The 14,765-nt window shown below is 61.6% G+C and overlaps 1 protein-coding gene across 1 annotated transcript; it reads right to left on the reverse strand.

The window, feature by feature from the left end:
* Positions 1 to 232: 232 nt before the first annotated feature.
* MEF2B (myocyte enhancer factor 2B) lies at positions 233 to 11,567 on the reverse strand. The gene is made up of 9 exons (XM_062510064.1): positions 11,425 to 11,567; positions 4,220 to 4,299; positions 3,855 to 4,058; positions 3,652 to 3,783; positions 3,059 to 3,221; positions 1,865 to 2,010; positions 1,606 to 1,717; positions 1,444 to 1,528; positions 233 to 1,046 (listed from the first exon to the last, which is right to left on the reverse strand). The coding sequence occupies exons 2-9, from the start codon at positions 4,271 to 4,273 to the stop codon at positions 725 to 727; spliced, it is 1,218 nt and encodes a 405-aa protein (XP_062366048.1). The 5' UTR covers positions 4,274 to 4,299; positions 11,425 to 11,567; the 3' UTR covers positions 233 to 724.
* Between the last annotated feature and the right edge of the window lie 3,198 nt (positions 11,568 to 14,765).

The raw sequence follows: 14,765 nt of genomic DNA on the forward strand, positions 1-14,765 counted from the left end.
GGACACGGGGGAGGGGGACACAGCGACCCTGAGACCGAGGGGGTGTGGGCATGTGCCACCTCTCCCCTTGGGGACGTTAACGCCGTGCCACCACCCCGAACGGGGCTGCCTGAGCCCAAAAAAAATCTCACACCAGGCACCCCGAGACCCGCAGCTCTTTATTGGTGCGAAGATAATAAATAGAAAATAACCCTTGGCGGGGGGCGCAGCACCCCCCACACCGCCTGTCCCCTGTCCCCCTCCGCTGTCCCCTGTCCCCCTGGACGCGGAATTGGGCCGGGGAAGGCGCCGGAGCCGCCGCCGGTGCTCTCAGTCCTGCTGCCACCGCGTGGCACTTCCCAGCCACTCCCGCTGGCTTGGGGACACGCTGGTGGCGCGGGGACAGGCGCAAGGACGGGCAGGGACAGCGTCCGACTGTCCACCGGACAGGGACACGGCGACAGCGCTGGACTCCTGGACTCGCAGGGGGTGGCGGGCAGAGCTGGAAGGAGGGGACTTGGTGGAATTTGGGGACTCCAGGGAGGCGGGGGTGGGGTCTCAAGGAGCTGCATCCCCAGGGTGGGGGACAGTGACCCCGCACGGAGCCCGGTGTCACCCCTGGTCGCCACCACCGCACGGGGGGAGCTTCCCGAGGGGCTGAGGATGGGGAAGAAGCGGGTGGGGGTCTGCTCCCCCAAGCAGGGTTTTACCCCCCCCTCCCTTTCCCCGCACCCCTCCGGCCTCGCTATCTCTGCCAAACGTCCACGGGCTGTCCCCGCCGCATGGGGACAGGGACAGGGACCCTCTGCTCGTCCGGCAGCGGCCGCGGTGGTCCCAGCGCGTAGGGAGGGAAGCCCTTGGTGAAGTCATCGCGGGGCTGGAGGTCTCCGGGGGCTCGGGAGGTTTCGCTGAGGGACGCCAGGGTGGTCAGGGAGGGCTGGGGGGTGCCCTGGGGACAGCCCAGCCCCGGCGACACCCGCTCCGACTTGATGCTGATGGCCTGGTGCTGCGGGGACGCGCCGGGGACAGCGGCTGGCTCCTCCGCGGGGACGATCCGGCTGCTGGCCCTGGGGCGAGAGGGGAGCGGGGTGAGGGACTGACCCCGTATTTCATTCTGGGTATTCCCTTGTACCCCCTAGAGGGGTTGAGACCTCCCCAGATTCCTGTCCTGGACCGGTTCTGGCCCAGTTGGGAACTGGGCGGGTGCCCACAAGGCTGCTGGAGTGTGAGCGTGGGAGGGGACACATGGGATAAAATCCATGGGGGAATCCGGCTGGAAATTAGATGGAGGTGGTTCGGGGGTGACCCCCAAGACCACCCTGCTGGTGACACCCGTGGGTGCAGCAGAGTGGGCTCATCCCTGTCCCCACCCCAGGGCCACCCCCGTCCTCACCCCAGCTCTGCCAATGTCATCCCTGCCCTGTCCCCCCCCCCGTCCCCACCCCCGTCCCCCGCTGTCCTCACCCCAACGCTGCCATGTCCCGGGGGTTCCCCCACGCCGGGGGCTGCAGGAAGCCGGGGGGTGGAGGGACCTCGCCAGCCCCAAAATCTGCGGGGTGAGAGGACACAACAGTGAGCGGGGAGGGTGACAAACGGAGGGGACGAGGCTGAGGGACCGGGACTCACCCGCTTGGGCCGGGCTGAGGAAGGAGAAGCCGGCGAGGCCGTGGCTCGAGAGGCCGGAGCCGCCCGGGCTGAGCACGGGGCTCAGGGTCTGCAGGGCGGGGTACAGCGGCCGCTGCGGGAAATGAGGGGACCCCAATTCGGGTTTGTGCCCCAAACCCCCGGGGACCCCTCCCAGCAAAGCCCCGGAGAAGGGGGCGGAGGAGACGAGCGAGATTTTGGGGAGGGGACACCCGCGTGACTTTGGGGACAGCTCGCTCACCGCTGCGCTGCCGCCGCTCCGGCCGCTCGCCAGGCTGCCCTGGGACTCGCCACGCCGGCCCTCGGCCCCCAGGAACAGCGGCGGCGGGGTCTTGGTGGCCAGGGCGCGGCTCAGGCTGGCGGCAGGGAACAGGGGGTAGCTGAGACCTGGGGGACAGACGGACAGGAGGACGCACGGATGATCCTCGGGGCATCCCCGTGGCGGTGGCCGCGGTGGCCGCGGTGGCCCCGCAGGCGTGGGCAGCCGTGTGCGCCTGCACGGTGCCGCGCTCCGGCAAAGCCACTTCCCCCGTGGGCCACCTGGGCTGTGGCCACGGGGCTGTGACGGGAGGTGACACGCTGAGGCCGTGGCTGGATGTGCCTTTGGGGCCACAAACAGGCGACGGGGGGTGCAAACCCCCCTGTTGTGGTCCGGGATGTCCCGTGGGAATGTCCCCCGGGAATGCCCCGTTTGCCCTGCAGCCACCACGCTGTCCCCACCCCAGGATTTGGGATGCTGCCTGTCCCCATCCCGTGCCACCTCCCGCCCACCCGCGGGGTTTCCGCTGATCGAACCCCGAGTTTTGTGGGGTTTCCAGCTGCTTTCCTGTCGCCCTGTCCCCACCCGGGGATGAGCTGTGCCACACGGGAGGGACCTGCGGGCACAGGGCGAGGGGACAGTTGGGGACCGGGTGCTGGCAGGGCACAGGAAGCAGCTGGAGGGAGATCGGGCCCGGTGTTTCCACAGCTGCGGCACCGCTCCTGCCCACGCAGCCGCCCGGCCCCGCTCCCGGTAAAGTCCCCGGGAGAGGAGCTTTGCATGCGGGACCGGGCCGGGAAAATCCCCGCGGGGCAGCGGGGTTCGGGTGCTCGTGGTGGGGACGGGGTGGGCACGGAGGGGACAGGGTGGGCACAGAGGGGACAGGGTGGGCACAGATGGGACAGGGTGGGCACAGAGGGGACAGGGCGGGTGTGGAGGGGACAGGGTGGGCACAGAGGGGACAGGGTGGGCACAGAGGGGACAGGGCGGGTGTGGAGGGGACAGGGTGGGCACAGGGGGCAGGGTGGGCACAGAGGGGACAGGGTGGGCGTGGAGGGGAATGAGGTGTCTATGGTGGGAAAGGGGTGCCCATGGTGGTGACAGGCCACCCATGGCAGGGTCCCTTTCCCTTGTCCCCAACCCTGGAGTGCTCCCAGCTGAGGGCCCCGAGCCTACCTGGGGGCAGTGGCCCTGGGGACCGTCCCGGTGGCTTCGGAGCCGCGGGTCTGAAGGCAGGAGAGCGGCCCTGGCTCTGCGGGGAGCTGCTGGCACTGCCCAGGGAGGTGTCGGTGGCCGGGGGGGAGCTGCCATAGCCGGCCTCGGGCAGCGGCAGCGGGCTCTGCAGGGACACACTGGGGTCAGGGACAGGGAGAGGTCAAGGACAGGGAGGGGATGGGGACACTTGGGGACACTTAGGCCTCCTCAGGGTAAAGCAGAGATCAGGGACAAAGAATGGGCAGGGACCCTCCGGGACCCTCAGGATTTGTCCCAAGGTCAAGGAGGGCGTGGGGACCCTTGGGACTCTGCAGGACAAAGCAGAAACCAAGGACCAGGGATGGGATGGGATGGGATGGGATGGGATGGGATGGGATGGGATGGGATGGGATGGGATGGGATGGGATGGGATGGGGACACTCAGGGACCCACATGACCCTTCAGGACATGGACAAAGATAGGATGGGGACATTCGGGGACCCTCGGGACCCTTCAGTTCAAGGACAAAGATGGGATGGGGACCCTTGAGGACCCTCCCCCTGCCAACAACTCACATAAAACCTCGGCCGCGCCAGTGACAGATCCACACCCTCCCCGATCCTTCTCCCCTTCTCCCCGGGCAGCTCCGGGCCCTCCTCCAGCTCCAGCTCGTGGCTCTCCAGCCCCAACCCTTTGCGCTTCAGCGTCTGCGGGGAGGTGACAATGAGCGGGTCCCTGCGGCCACCGCGGGGCCCCGGGGGCCACCCCCGGGCGCTACCTCGAGGATGTCGGAGTTGGTGCGGCTCTCGTGGGGCTCGCTGTACTCGGTGTACTTGAGCAGCACCTTGTCCATGTCGGTGCTGGCGTACTGGAAGAGGCGGTTGGTGCTGTTGAAGATGATCAGGGCGATCTCGCAGTCGCAGAGCACGCTCAGCTCGTACGCCTTCTTCATCAGCCCGAATTTCCGCTTGGTGAAGGTCACCTGCGGCGAGGACGGGAGTGAAAATCCGTCCCACCACCCCCCCCCCCCAAAAAAAACCCAAACAAACCTGAGTTCTCCGAGAAACGATCCCCAAGAGGGGGTGGTTTTACCTCCCTCGTCCCCCGTCTTGTGCCCACCTCATCCCCCCGAGCGGCTCCTACCTGCCGGTTCCGCTGATCCAAAATCCGGCTGATCTGGATTTTTTTCCGGCCCATTTTTGCCTTCTCTGCTGGATTTGGGGCTGGAAGAGAGAGAGAAAAACCCCTGAGCCCCAAAGGCCTCGGGGCTGTCCCCAGCCAGAGTCCGCCCCAGTGCCACCAAAAATAAGTTTGGCTGCCGAAAAAAAACGAATCTCGGAGGAAGTTCGGTCATTTCTTCTTCCGCGAAGATGGTGGCCAAGCGGAAAATGGGGGGAAAACCGGGAAATTCTGCTGGGTTACAGGGGAAAAAATCCCCTTGGCCTTGCCCAGCCACCCCAATCCATCACCCCCAGGGCACCCCCGAGCACCTTTGGGTGTTCAGCGGCGCTGCCGTGATCCCAAATCCTTCAGCGGGACTTTGGGATCAGAGTTTTTATCCCAAACCCAAAGGGGGCCACTCCGAGGCTGCTCCTGAAGCTGCTCCGTGGGATGGGGAGGGCGTTTAAAAGACGGCAGGGCGGGCGGCGGGGAGGGTCCCTTAAGCACAAGGGCTTGGTTTTAGGTTCAAATCTGGGGATTTTTGATTTTTTTTTTAATTTTTTTTTTTTTTTTTTTTTTAAGCTCCAGCAGACTAAATTTGACCTCCACCAGTCGCAGGCCAGGAAGTGGCTGCACGAGGAGACAGCAAAGTGAAACCACCCACCCACTCCTGCGGCCTCGTGAGCCAGCGCCGGGCAGGGACACGGGGCTGGTGACCCCCCCCCCGTGCCACCCTGGCTGTGGGGTGTCACCCCCCGCTCCGAGCCTGGCACAGCGCTGGGACACCCCCCTGCTGTCACCTCCCCCCTCCTCAATTCCTGCTCCCTCTGTCACCCCCCACAGCAAAATCCACCCCAAATGGGGCAGAAACGCCGAGATGTCCCCAACGGGACCCTCGTGCCCACCATGATTTGGGGACACACACCCGGCCTGGCTCTGTCCCTGCTGTCCCCAGACCACAACCAGGAGCCAGGAGCGGGGCAGGGAAGCAGCGGGGCGGCAGCTCCGTGTTTGGGATAATTTTGGGGCCCCCCCAGCTCTGCCAGCAGCCCCTCCCCACCCACCCCAAATGCCAGGCTGGATGCCAGGGGTGCAGCTGGGGACCCTTCTGTCCCCTGGTGCCCACGGCGTGTCCCCCTTCCCCCCTCTCGAGCACGTTGCCATTTTACCATCGTGCTCGGCTGCTATTTTTAGCTGATCAAAACTAATTTTAATTTATGGAAGGAAATTGCGCTGCCGTTCCCACGGCCCCGCTGCCACCCTGTGTCCCCAGGCCCACGCACGACCCCCCCCCCGTGCCCCCCACCCTCCGAGATCCAGGGGGGTGCCCAGACCACCCCGGCCCTGCCGGAAAGGGATAAATATTCCCAGGTGGAAAAGCTGAGTTTTTCCCATTCCCAACCATCCCTGGGGTGTTTTGTTCGCTCCTCCCAGCTCCGACACCTGCGGCGCTCCCTGGGGACATCCTCGAGGGTCCCCACTCCTGGATGTTGAATTTTGGGGGTGGGAATTTGGGGCTGGTCCTTGGGGTTGGCACATTCGGGGTAGGGGGTGCTGGCCTGGCTGTAACCCCCCCTCAATGTCCTCACACAGACTCAGCCTGGGGGGGGATTTTGGGGATCTGGAGTTGGGAATGGAGGGAGGGATGGATGGATGGATGGATGGATGATGGATGGATGGATGGATGATGGATGGATGGATGATGGATGGATGGATGATGGATGGATGGATGATGGATGGATGGATGGATGGATGATGGATGGATGGATGGATGATGGATGGATGGATGGATGATGGATGGATGGATGGATGGATGATGGATGGATGGATGGATGGATGATGGATGGATGGATGGATGATGGATGGATGGATGGATGATGGATGGATGGATGATGGATGATGGATGGATGGATGATGGATTGATGGATGGATGGATGGATGATGGATGGATGGATGATGGATGATGGATGATGGATGGATGGATGATGGATGATGGATGGATGATGGATGATGGATGGATGGATGATGGATGATGGATGGATGATGGATGGATGATGGATGGATGGATGATGGATTGATGGATGGATGGATGGATGATGGATGATGGATGGATGGATGGATGATGGATGGATGGATGGATGGATGGATGGATGGATGGATGATGGATGGATGGATGGATGATGGAGGGATGGATGGATGGATGATGGATGGATGGATGGATGGATGGATGGATGATGGATGGATGATGGATGGATGGATGATGGATGGATGGATGATGGATGGATGGATGGATGGATGATGGATGGATGGATGGATGGATCCATGGATGGATGGATGGATGGATGGATGGATGGATGATGGATGGATGATGGATGGATGGATGGATGATGGATGATGGATGATGGATGGATGGATGGATGATGGATGGATGGATGATGGATGGATGATGGATGGATGGATGATGGATGGATGGATGGATGGATGGATGGATGGATGATGGATGGATGGATGGATGATGGATGGATGGATGATGGATGGATGGATGATGGATGGATGATGGATGATGGATGGATGATGGATGGATGGATGATGGATGATGGATGGATGGATGGATGGATGGATGGATGGATGATGGATGGATGGATGGATGGATGGATGATGGATGGATGGATGGATGGATGGATGGATGATGGATGGATGATGGATGGATGGATGGATGGATGGATGGATGATGGATGGATGGATGGATGATGGATGGATGGATGGATGGATGGATGGATGATGGATGGATGGATGATGGATGGATGGATGGATGGATGGATGGATGGATGGATGGATGATGGATGGATGATGGATGGATGGATGGATGATGGATGATGGATGGATGATGGATGGATGATGGATGGATGATGGATGGATGATGGATGGATGCACTTGTCACCTGCAGCAGGGACATGAAATAATTCCAAGGATTTGCTGGGGGACAAGCCCCCACAGATCCTTGGATTCTCCGGTACCTCAGTGCCCCATGGGGTGATTCTGAGAAGGTCCTGGAAGGTTCCAGAACCCATGACACTGAGAAGCTGCCACTGGAACTGTGACCAGAACTGTGACCAGAACTGTCAGCAGACCCATCACCAGAACTGTCACCAGAACTGTCACCAGAACTGTCACCAGAACTGTCAGCAGACCCATCACCAGAACTGTCACTGGAGCTGTCACCAGAGCTGTCACCAGAGCTGTCACCGGAGCTGTCACTGGAGCTGTCACCAGAACTGTCATCAGAGCTGTCACCAGACCCATCCCCAGAACTGTCACCGGAGCTCTCACCAGAACTGTCACCAGAGCTGTCACCAGACCCATCACCAGAACTGTCACTGGAGCTGTCACCAGAGCTGTCACCAGACCCATCACCAGAACTGTCACCAGACCCATCACCAGAACTGTCACTGGAGCTGTCACCGGAGCTGTCACCAGAGCTGTCACCAGAACTGTCACCAGACCCATCACCAGAACTGTCACCAGAACTGTCACTGGAGCTGTCACCAGAACTGTCACCAGAACTGTCAGCAGACCCATCACCAGAACTGTCACTGGAGCTGTCACCAGAGCTGTCACCAGAACTGTCACTGGAGCTGTCACCAGAACTGTCATCAGAGCTGTCACCAGACCCATCACCAGAACTGTCACTGGAGCTGTCACCAGAACTGTCACTGGAACTGCCACCAGAGCTGTCACCAGAGCTGTCACCAGACCCATCACCAGAACTGTCACTGGAGCTGTCACCGGAGCTGTCACCGCAGCGTGTGGTGGCACCAGGAACGCACCACCCGGTGCCACCTCCGCGTGTCACCAGAACCCCTGGGCAGCTGTGAAGGGCCGGGGGTGGAGGGGGGGATTTTTCCCTCTGGGTTTGAATTGGGATCAGGTGATCACGGGCATTGTCACCTCCAGCCTGGCGACACCGCGGAACCTGATTCCGTGGGAGGGCTCGCGGACCGCCAGAGCCACTCCTGGCATTGTCCCCAGCACGGGGACACCCCGGGTGTCCCCTGAGCACCGGCACCCCAACAACCCCAGATTTTCAGACAGATTTTTTTTTTTTTCCCTCTCCTTGCTCCGGGAGAGGCTCCTCTGCCTCCCGCGGGTGCTTTTCTTTAGCACCGGGATCGGGATCGCTCCCACCTCATCCCAACCATTCCCGGGGGGATTCAGCACCCGCAGCGTGGTCTCACCCCGAGCCCCCGGGCTGGGTTTACAATCAACCCCTCTTGATCCTCTGCGCATTTAGGGGGGATCTGCATGGCGCCAGGGGGTGTAAATTCCTAATTTCAGCTCCTAATTAATGAGCGGAGTCCAAGAGAATCCCAGGAGAGCCCCGTGTTTTTTCCCCTGAGCCGGTTTTGGGATAACCGGCACCACAGCACTGCCTTCAACACCCCCTGGATGATCCCAGAAATCTCAAATCCACTGGATTTACCCTAAAAAAAAAAAAAAAATCCGAGCAGGTGAGGTGTTAAAGGAAAAAGCTGCTCCAGGGTGGAAGCGCTCCCCTAAAACACCCCCAAGTCAGGGTCTCGGGGTTCCCCAGGGATTCCTCCTCCCATGGGACACGGAAAGTGGAGGCAAATGTAGTTTTTTTACCAAATTATGGGGTTTTTTTCTGCAAGTCTGAGAGCTGGGGGTGATTGTGCAGGACTAGGAGGGGAGTGGTTATCAAGTACCCGCTGGTGGCACTTGGCAGCTCCCAAAAAGAAAAAGCGTTTTGGTGGAGGAAAACAACGTTTAAAGCGGGGAGAAAGAATTTCCAACCCATCTTTTACAGCGAGGGAGGGGGAAAATCTGAGCAAGGAGCGGCGAAATCCCCCAGGAGGGCGGGGATGATGCGGGGACAGGATTTAAAACGGGGATTTAAAAGGGGGATTTAAGGAGCGCTGGACACGGAGCGCTGGGACCAGTGGGATAAATCCAGTCCTGGACCCGTGGTTTTGGATCCTGGAGATCCCCTGGGAACGGCTGAGCTGGTGCGAGCATCATCCCGAGTCCCGGCACGGGGAAAAGTCAAAGTTGAGCGCGGAGTTTCTGCCGGGCCCTTTCTGCTTTTTATAGGTTGTTTAAACAAGCGACCAGTACAAACCAGCGCGGGGCTGGCAGAGCTGGGTGGGGACTGGAGAGGCAGGAGGAGCCAGCTGGGAAGTAGGGGAAAGGTGGGGATGGGGCTCGGAGGGAATTTCGGGATCATCACAACCTCCTAAAGACCACCTCAGGTTTTATGTCCGGGCTCGGGGGGGGGGGGGGGGGGACACTGCCAACCTCCAGCCCTGCTGTCACCTCGCTGTCGTTGTCACCTCAGGGGTGACACAGAGCGAAAGTCCCGGGCCCGGTGCTGATGGGTGGAGGCTTTTCGGTTCCAAAATGAGTGTGTGGAAGGAGGAAGGATTGAAAGGGTCGTCCCCAGCACCACCCCCCCCCCCCCCCCCAAAAAAAAAAAAAAGAGGAAAACGAGGCTGCTCGGGAGGATGAATGCACACAGGGAACCCCCCTCCAGGCCCAGAGCACGACTGTGGCTCGGTGGATGCCACATCCAAGGGAAGGAACTCGAGATTCCCATGGGATTGGGCTGTCCCAGGCCATAGCTGGGAATTAATTTGGGAAGTGATGCCCAGTTGGTGCTGGGGGCACTCAGGGCTGACCTCGGCCCGGCCCCGTGGCTTTAGGGCTGCCTGGCTCACAGACCTGTTTTGCTCCTGATAATCCTGCTGGGATTTTTTGGGAAGAGGAGGGAAATTTAAGGGGTTTGAATTCACCTAATTTCCCCCTAAATCCTTCTGGGTACTCCCACTGCAGAGTGCCTCTCTCTGCTGGGATGATCCAGCACGATCCCTGTCCCCTTGAAGTTCTCCAAAGTTTCCCAAATCCACTTTTTTATTATTATTATATTTTTTTTTATTTTTGGGATGTCATGGCTGCTCTAGGTTTGGGGGTGACCGGGAACGTTCGACATCCTAAACCAGACCTGAGGCCTGCGCCCACCTCCCTCCTTCCCGACCCGCAGATCTCCCCACACGTCACGCTGACGCGTCCAGCTGGCAGCGGGGACATGGAACAGGGCCAGGATCGGGATGTCCGGGTGGGTCACCCGTGCTCCTTTCCCAAGCGATGTCCCCAGGGGTGCCCATGGGGGTCCCCTGGGGGCACAGCCCATGGTCCCATCCCTGCCTTCCCCCCTCGTCCCGAGTTTCCACCTGAATTCGTTCTCTGGGAAACGCCAGAGCCGGCAAGGCTGGGAAAGTTTCTCTCATTAAAAGAGTAAAAATCCTGAGGATGGGGACAAGGACAGGGACAAGGACAGGGACAGGGACAGGGACAGGGACAGGGATGGGCTGGCAGTGGGCTGTGCTGGGCAGGAGGATCTGGCAGAGGATTCACCTGACCCTCCACGGGTGACCGGGGACCCAGGTGCACTGGGACAGCCTGGAGATGCCACATGGAGGTGCCACCACCCTGGAGACGCCCCTGGCAGGAGCCGTGGCCGTGTCCCATCCTCTCCCAGGAGCAGGAAGGAATCGGGCTGCCACCAGCACGTGCCGGGAACAGCCAGGCCGCTGTGCCACCCCAGCGAGGTGACAGTGCCATCAGGGGTGGCTGTCACCCGCTGTCACCGCTGTCACCACAACCACGTCGGGCCAACAACCCGCCGGTGCCGTGCCTCAGTTTCCCCCTGCGCTTTGAGCTCACCCCCACCCACCAAAGGCCGCGATGGCCCCGGGGGGTGGCGGGGAGGTGGCGGCGGGGCCGGGACAGGGCGGCTGCCACCCAGGCTGCACTTTTGGGTTAAACCCGGGCGTTCCTCCCTGCACAGACGCGAGTAAAAATAACCACCCCGAGCTCGGCGCAAACCACAGGCTTTTTATAGCCCGCCATCCCGAGACGGCGGGGCGGGGGCCGGGGCTCCGCCGTGCCCAGACCAGCCCGCCGGGCGCCGTCCCGGCCGCACCGGCCCCTCCCCGGGCCGGCCCCGCTCCCCCTGCCCGGGAGCCTCGACGGAGCGGCCGCCTGCGTGTGGACGGAGTAGACCGGAGAAAGCAGCGCCGGTGCCATCTGCCATTGTCCCCTGTGCCCGGTGCCGCTCACACCGGAGAGCGGACGCGTCCCGGGACCCTCCGTGCCCGACGCGGGACACGCACCTGGACAGCGGCGCTTCCTCCTCGGCAGCTCGGCCGCGGCTGCCCGGAGCTGCAGCGGAGCCGGGGAGGCCCCGGTGCTGATCCCGGTGCTGATCCCGGGACTGATCCCGGGGTTGATCCCGGGGCTGATCCCGGTGCCGGTCCCGTTCGTGTCCTCGCAGCGCGCGCCGCCGCCTGACGGAGCAGGGCCGGTGATATTTGCATAACCCCGCCCACCCCGCCCGAAGATTTGCATACGGAAACAGCTTTGTTCTGCCATTGGCTATACGCGGGCGGTTATTTGCATAACCACGCCCCTGATAGGGTGAGGGGCGGGGCGAATGGAGATGGGCGGGGGCGCGTGGTTTCGGGGCGCGGCGGGGACGGGGGGCGCCGAGGGATTTGGGGGTTGGGACTGGGGGGATTTCGGGGGGATCCGGGGAAGCTGGGATGAGGGCGGCGGTGGAGGGATCTGGGGGAGGGATGCATTTGGCAGGGAAACGCGTGGAGGAGTTTTTGGGAATGTGGGGGGGCAGGAATAGGGGTGAGGATGGGGGTCCAGGGGAATTGGGGTGGGGGATTTGGAGAGGAGGAGTTTGGAAATGTGGGGGGCTGGAATAGGAGTGAGGATGGGGAAATTGGGGGGCTGGGATGGGGATTTGGAAGGGACGACTCGGATGAGTTTGTGGGAATTTGGGGCCCTGGGATGGAGTGAAGTCTGGGGGGTCCCGGGGGATGTTGAGCCCTCACTCTGGGGTTCAAGCCGGGCTGAGATTGAGCTTTTGGGGCTCCAAAAGATCCATTTCAGATTTCAGGTGAACCCCACCCTTCAGCCACAGGGCTTGGGGGTGTCACTCCCGTGGTCCCCAATGTCACCGAACGGGGACACCCAAGACGCCTCCTTGTTTTTATTTAATTTTATATTTTTATAAACGCAGTGACTGCCCTGGGGGCAGAGCTCTCTTCTCCTTCCTCGTGTCCCAGCCTGTCCCCGTGTCCCCAGTGGTGACAATGCCACAGGGAGGCTGCGAGGGAGCACCGGGGACACCGAGAGAAACCCCGACACCTCCGTGCCACCCTCCCGGCCCCGGCAGCACCTGGGACATCCCCGAGCTGCCGTTCCCTGTCCCCAGCCCGGGGAAGGTGACAGGACCGCGAGGGTGAGGAGCAGGGAGCAGAGGATGGAGGATCCCGCGGTTGTGAAGATGCCCCAAAGTGACTTTGTAGGACAAAAAGGGGACAGACAGAACCGGGGGAACAGCCTGGGGCTGAGGGCAGGGAATAACGGAGCTGGAAGCCGGAATTCCCGGCGGGAATGTGAGGAGGAGCCGGACTGAGGAGCTGCTTTTCTGCAGAGGGAGAAGAACCTGAGCTCGGGGGATGCTCTGACCCCAAAATCAGCACATCTCGTGTCCTGTCCCGGGGTGACCTCTGCCCTAATGGGGACAAACGACAGCGGGTGGGTGCCATGTGGGGGATCCTGACCCTTCCAGCCCCTCGGGAAGGTGCAGGGATCCCACAGGGAGTCTCCCGTGTTTCCAGCAGCCAGGGGGGAACTTGATGTAATTCCCAAGTTCCTGTTCCATGAGAGGAGCTCCTGAGCAGCAGGTGGGAAAAGGGAAATGTCAGAGAATTCAGGGAAATCAGGTCCCACCCAGTCTCACGGCAGTGACGTTTTTGCACCCTGGACATCCCGGGGGTCTAGTCCCAGCTCCCAGTCCCAGGAAAATCGGGAGGAAAATCTGGAGAAATTAGGAATTTCTGGATGAGGCTCTCGGGCTGCGCTGGCGTTCAGGACGCGACATCTTTGTTAGAGCTGCTTTTAATGGTTGTGATTTATTGAGTGCAATTAAGAGACTGTTAATTATCCCCGCTCATAATCTTAATTGATCCTGAAGAGGGGGTGAGAAGCCGGAGCTCCGGTGGAGTCTGAGGTGACACATCCAGGTGTCCCTGGGACAGTCTGGGGACACTCGGGGTGGCTCTTTGGGTGTGGGACATCCCTGTCCTGTCCTGTCCTTCCTTCACCTTGGACTCCCCAAGGTCCTGCCCGGGTCAGGGTCACTCCCAGCCCTGTCAGGAAAAGCCATTTTTGGGTACAGGGACCCCCCGGTCCCCCCGGCTCAGGCTGGGCTGGGCCTGGCTGATCCTTCCCAGCTTCAAAGCTTTGAGCTCCCTCTTGAGGCTCTTCCTGCCCCAAAATCCTGAGATTTTGGGGAGCCTGAGGTGCTGGATGCCCTGGGATGAGAGCTGCACCCCGAGTGACACCGGTGGAGGACAAGGCTGAGCTCTGTCACCGTCCAGGACACGGGAAAGGGACTGAGATGCCATCACCAGGAGCTGGTTTGGGGACTTTGGGCCAAGTTCCAGGGACTGCCATCCCCCCTTCCTCCCCCCTTCCAAAAATGCTGGAAACGAGCCTGGAGCCAAATTCCTGCTGCTGCCAAGGCCAACACGGCGGGGTTTCAAAATAGCCCCGTGTCCTGCGCGGTGCCAGCAGGAGCCACCCACGCGGGACAGGAGGGAAGGGACAGAGAGGGACAGAAAGGGACAGAAAGGGACAGAGAGGGACAGAAAGGGACAGAAAGGGACAGAAAGGGACAGAAAGGGACAGCCAGCACCGCTCCTCCTGCAGACAGAAAGGTCAGCTCTGTCCGGATCCCACAGCCCGGCCTGGGCACCGCTGCTGACACCGGGATGGAGGAGGCTGCGTGGCACCCCAATGTCCCCCGGTGTCCCCCGGTGTCCCCTTGTCCCGCCTCCTGTGCCAGCAGCTGCTTCCGCAGCTTCTTTCCCAAGGTGCCAGGTGAATTTTGGGTGAATTTTGCCGAGTTCATCCTGCTGGAAACCTCCGCGATTCCCAGGGGAAGGCGCTGGCGGGGCAGGTCCCAAAGGAAAAGGCGATTCCGTTTCCCAGGATATTTATAAGACATGGGAAACTCGTGGGGGTCCCAGGGGCCGCCTCGAGGGTCCTTTCTCAGCCTTGCGGGACTGGGAACTTTCCGGGAGATCCCTGCGGGGCTGGAGGGGACAATCCCGGCACAGGTGGAGGCCAAAGGTTCCTCTCCCGGGGGATGCGGGATCAGGGAATCGCCTCTTCCCACCGCTCCACACCGGGGTTCCCATCGGGGGGGTCGGGTCAATCCCGGGGTTTTCCCAGCAGCGGGAAAGGCGGGGCTGGGAACGGGGGAGGCGGCTCGGTGTCCGTCTGTCCGTCCATCCGCCCGTCCGTCCTCAGTCCCCACCCCCGCTCCTGCTCCCTCCGCCGCCCCCAGGAGGCTCCCGGGGCCTCACCGGGGGCGGAGGCAGGAGCGGAGGCAGGACGGGCCCGCTCCCCGTTCCCGGTTCCCGGTTCCCGGTTC

The sequence above is a fragment of the Cinclus cinclus genome, chromosome 28, assembly GCF_963662255.1.
Source record: "Cinclus cinclus chromosome 28, bCinCin1.1, whole genome shotgun sequence".
In the NCBI taxonomy this organism is placed as follows: domain Eukaryota; kingdom Metazoa; phylum Chordata; class Aves; order Passeriformes; family Cinclidae; genus Cinclus; species Cinclus cinclus.

Bases quoted from the DNA above. Each gene is read 5' to 3' on its own strand.
- MEF2B (XM_062510064.1), bottom strand. From the start codon at position 4,273: ATGGGCCGGAAAAAAATCCAGATCAGCCGGATTTTGGATCAGCGGAAC. The intron at 4,059-4,219 runs GTAGGAGCCGCT...TCCTCGCCGCAG, and splicing joins TGGATCAGCGGAACCGGCAG to GTGACCTTCACCAAGCGGAA. The intron at 1,718-1,864 runs GTGAGCGAGCTG...CATTTCCCGCAG, and splicing joins GGAGCGGCGGCAGCGCAGCG to CGGCCGCTGTACCCCGCCCT.